General features: G+C 40.7%; 1 protein-coding gene across 1 annotated transcript; it reads left to right on the top strand.

The window, feature by feature from the left end:
- Positions 1–88: 88 nt before the first annotated feature.
- LOC103375841 (calpain-9-like) lies at positions 89–2,985 on the top strand (the record flags this gene model as incomplete). Its single annotated transcript, XM_008306150.1, has 5 exons — positions 89–253; positions 454–611; positions 1,936–2,144; positions 2,786–2,822; positions 2,905–2,985. Coding segments are annotated over exons 1-5 (645 nt in total), but the record flags the coding sequence as incomplete, so codon positions are not given.
- Between the last annotated feature and the right edge of the window lie 420 nt (positions 2,986–3,405).

Below are 3,405 nucleotides of genomic sequence, written 5' to 3'. Positions count from 1 at the left end.
TTAAAGTCTATGGTGATGTGTTTATGTGATGTGGTCTCTTGTGAATGTATGAAATCGAGTAATGACAGTGATTCTGGTGTTTGTGACTTCAGGATGGAGTTTGACGACTTCAAGAGGAACTATGACAAGGTGGAGATCTGCAACATGACCCCAGACTCTCTGACCGATGACACGAAGCGCCACTGGGAGGTCAGTTTGTTCGAGGGAAACTGGATTCGTGGCTCCACCGCTGGAGGCTGCAGGAACTTCATCGGTGAGACCGCCTGATCTGAAAATAAAACATTATTCTCAGACTCCACACATTATCAGGCACACTCAGAAATTCACATGTAGAATTAATTAATTTATTTGTTTGTATTCTTATTTATTATTTAGACCTAAATGTTTAAAATGCAAACATGTTTGTGGTGGAGCTTCTTCTTCTCTCTTAAGTGCTGTATCTTTAATCCGCAGACACATTCTGGACCAACCCACAGTTCAAGCTGCAGCTGGAAGACGCCGATGACGACGACGATGTGTGCAGTGTGGTCATCGCTTTGATGCAGAAGAACAGAAGAAAGCTGAGAAAAGAAGGCCAGGACATGGAGACCATCGGCTTTGCAGTGTATGAGGTCAGAAAGAAACATGTTTGAGCCTCAGACTGCTCCTCGTGTATTTTTCCTGTAGTTTTATTTCAACAAGGTTTGTGATCTAAAGCCGTTTCCTGGCACTGATGTCATGAGAACAGGATTTCTAAAACTTTGGGATATGAAAACATTGGCCTCAACTACTCATGCTCCCTTTAACGATACCGAGATGGACTAATTATAATGCATGATATCAAAGTTGGTATAACTGACATACTGAATATATTGTCCTGCGGGAACACTTAGGGAAACAGTGAGGGCATAACATTAGATGGCTACCTACATTAACATATACATTCCTGGCAAAAAGAAGGGCAGATTGTGTGGAAGTTAGTGTCACACTATATATTTAAGCATATTGCTGCAGACTAGTGAAGAAGCACAGATTTAAAAAAAGAAAGAAATTATGTTAATATGCAGTCAATAAAGACATATTTTTAACTGACTGTGTGATTAAGATTAATCATGACATACAATATGGTATCATCAGCATAAAACTGGACATTGCACCTTGAAAACACAGCGCACGGCCTCATATGGACCTCGGTGGAACATCTTTGTCGCAACTTTATTGGAAGCAACTTGCAGAATCATCAAGAAATGGAACTATATTGACAATAAGTATTTAACTGGTTGCTAACTATGTCTATGTTTCAACTATATTAACAACAATTTCATATTAATAAGGTTTTGTGATCACTTCAAACGATGGTTATATAAATCAACTTTATACTGTGGGATTGTGGGCATCTGCAGGACAGATAGATCTGCAAAAAGTGCAGTCCTGAATTGCTGCAGTTCACTGAATATATCAAGAAATGAATAAATGTATGTGTAGCATTTATTTTGAAGATACTAGACATGGCCGACTAAAAATAATAAAATCACTAAAGATTTTAGCTTTCAGCCATCACAAAGTTTACAATCTAATCTCAAGGCTCATTTAGTATTTGTATCATATCAGTTGCTCTTCATTAGCAGGTGGGAGAATGAAAAGTAAACTTGAACAAGGAGTTTATAACATGGACAAATCTGGACATCTATGCATCCATGACTCTGCGAGCTCCATCTGTTAATGACGTTCATTTGATAGGATCAGAAGCACCAGGGTGGAGACCACCTGGACCTGTTTTAAATCAATCATCTGGGTTCTTTTTAAATAATTTGAAACCTCATTTTGTCAGCTTTGCGTCTCTGCCACACTTCCCTACCTTCATATTTTGTTGTTTATCGTGTGTACTCTGTATTCTGTAGGATGCTACTGAATTCATTCCATTTACAATCGATTGTCTGTCTCTTGGTTATTCAGGCTCCAGAGGATGAGGACCAAGCAGGGAAGGATTTCTTCCGCTACCACGCGTCTAAGGCTCGCAGCAGGACCTACATCAACCTGCGGGAGGTGGCAGAGCGCTTCACGCTGCCTCCTGGGAAGTACCTGCTGGTCCCCACCACCTTCCAGCCCCACCACGAGGCCGACTTCCTCGTCCGCATCTTCTCTGAGAAGAAGGCCACGGCGCTGTGAGTGTTCAGCTCCGGATTCTTGCACGAAACTCAAACAAAAAGTCAATGCAATAAATAACCCCAGAAGCGCTTCAAGACCATATTTCTGACTTGATTTAGAGAATTAAATCAACAGTAGTCATTTCACAGTTCATATTTCATTTCTTCTGCTAAATCCTTCAGAAATGTTTCTGTAATTTAAATATACAATCAAGTCATTATGTCATAATTGGGTTTCAGGGACAGTTTAACCCTCTGAACTGCAAAACCCCCACAATGTGTTTAAAAGACATGTTACTTTTGAATATACCGCAGAATCACACCATTTATCAGAGCCAGAAACTTTGAAAACAGAAAGGATCATTTGAGTTTCACTGTTTTGATGGTTCCTGAGCAGGTAAAGCATCTTAAACTCAACACAAATAATTGTGACATTTCATCAAAGTCACTTTTTTCTACATGTCTCAATTAAAAAATTGACAAAACCAAACTGTTTACCTGATTCTGTGAGGTTAGGTGGCCCATGTTGGTGTAAATGTAATCACAGTGATAAGAACAAAATTCTTCAGGTAGTACGGACTAACTGTTAGAAACTAAACATTTAAAAATGATAAATATCATATTGGCTTGTTTTGAAAACCTCTGGCTTTGTTCCTCAGAGAGATGGGCAGCAACGTTGACGCTGACCTGCCAGATGTAAGTAGCTCAAACGGACAGTGATAATCAGCCATCTGCTCAGCCAGGTCTGCTCTTACTGACGCTGTGTTGTTTGTACCAGCCGCCCACGCCCAGCCCTCCAGAGGAGGAGACAGACGAGGAGAAAGGCCTGAGGAGACTGTTTGATCAGCTGGCTGGTGATGTAAGGAAACAGCTTCATGTATAATGCCGTTGACATTTTTAGCCTCCTAGCTATTGTTTTGGCATTAAGGTGTACACCAGACTGTCTTAGTGATCAGGCAGCCTGTTGTCATCAAGTCATCACTGATAAACTGACTGGACACAACCAGCTCAACACCCAACAGCAGCAGTTAGAAACTACAGGGTGAACAGAGAAGAACATCTAGCAGCTAAAAAGTCAGACATACTAGTGTTTCCTGGTAGTTGATGGAGACCAAACAAGAACCAAAGGGAGACCTATTATGGGACTTTTTCTGCCCAAACAGTGTTGCCAGCAGATTGTTGGATGTATAGCAAGTTATTATATCAGTGGTGCTCACCCTTTAGTTTGTTGAAGAGACATCATGCCTCCTTGTTTCCATAGAAATAGTTTAGGAAGCGG

The sequence above is a fragment of the Stegastes partitus genome, unplaced genomic scaffold (genome assembly GCF_000690725.1).
Source record: "Stegastes partitus isolate 25-593 unplaced genomic scaffold, Stegastes_partitus-1.0.2 Scaffold3073, whole genome shotgun sequence".
In the NCBI taxonomy this organism is placed as follows: Eukaryota; Metazoa; Chordata; class Actinopteri; family Pomacentridae; genus Stegastes; species Stegastes partitus.
The sequence above is the reverse complement of the archived record's forward strand: the minus strand, read 5'-3'. Positions and strand labels throughout refer to the sequence as shown.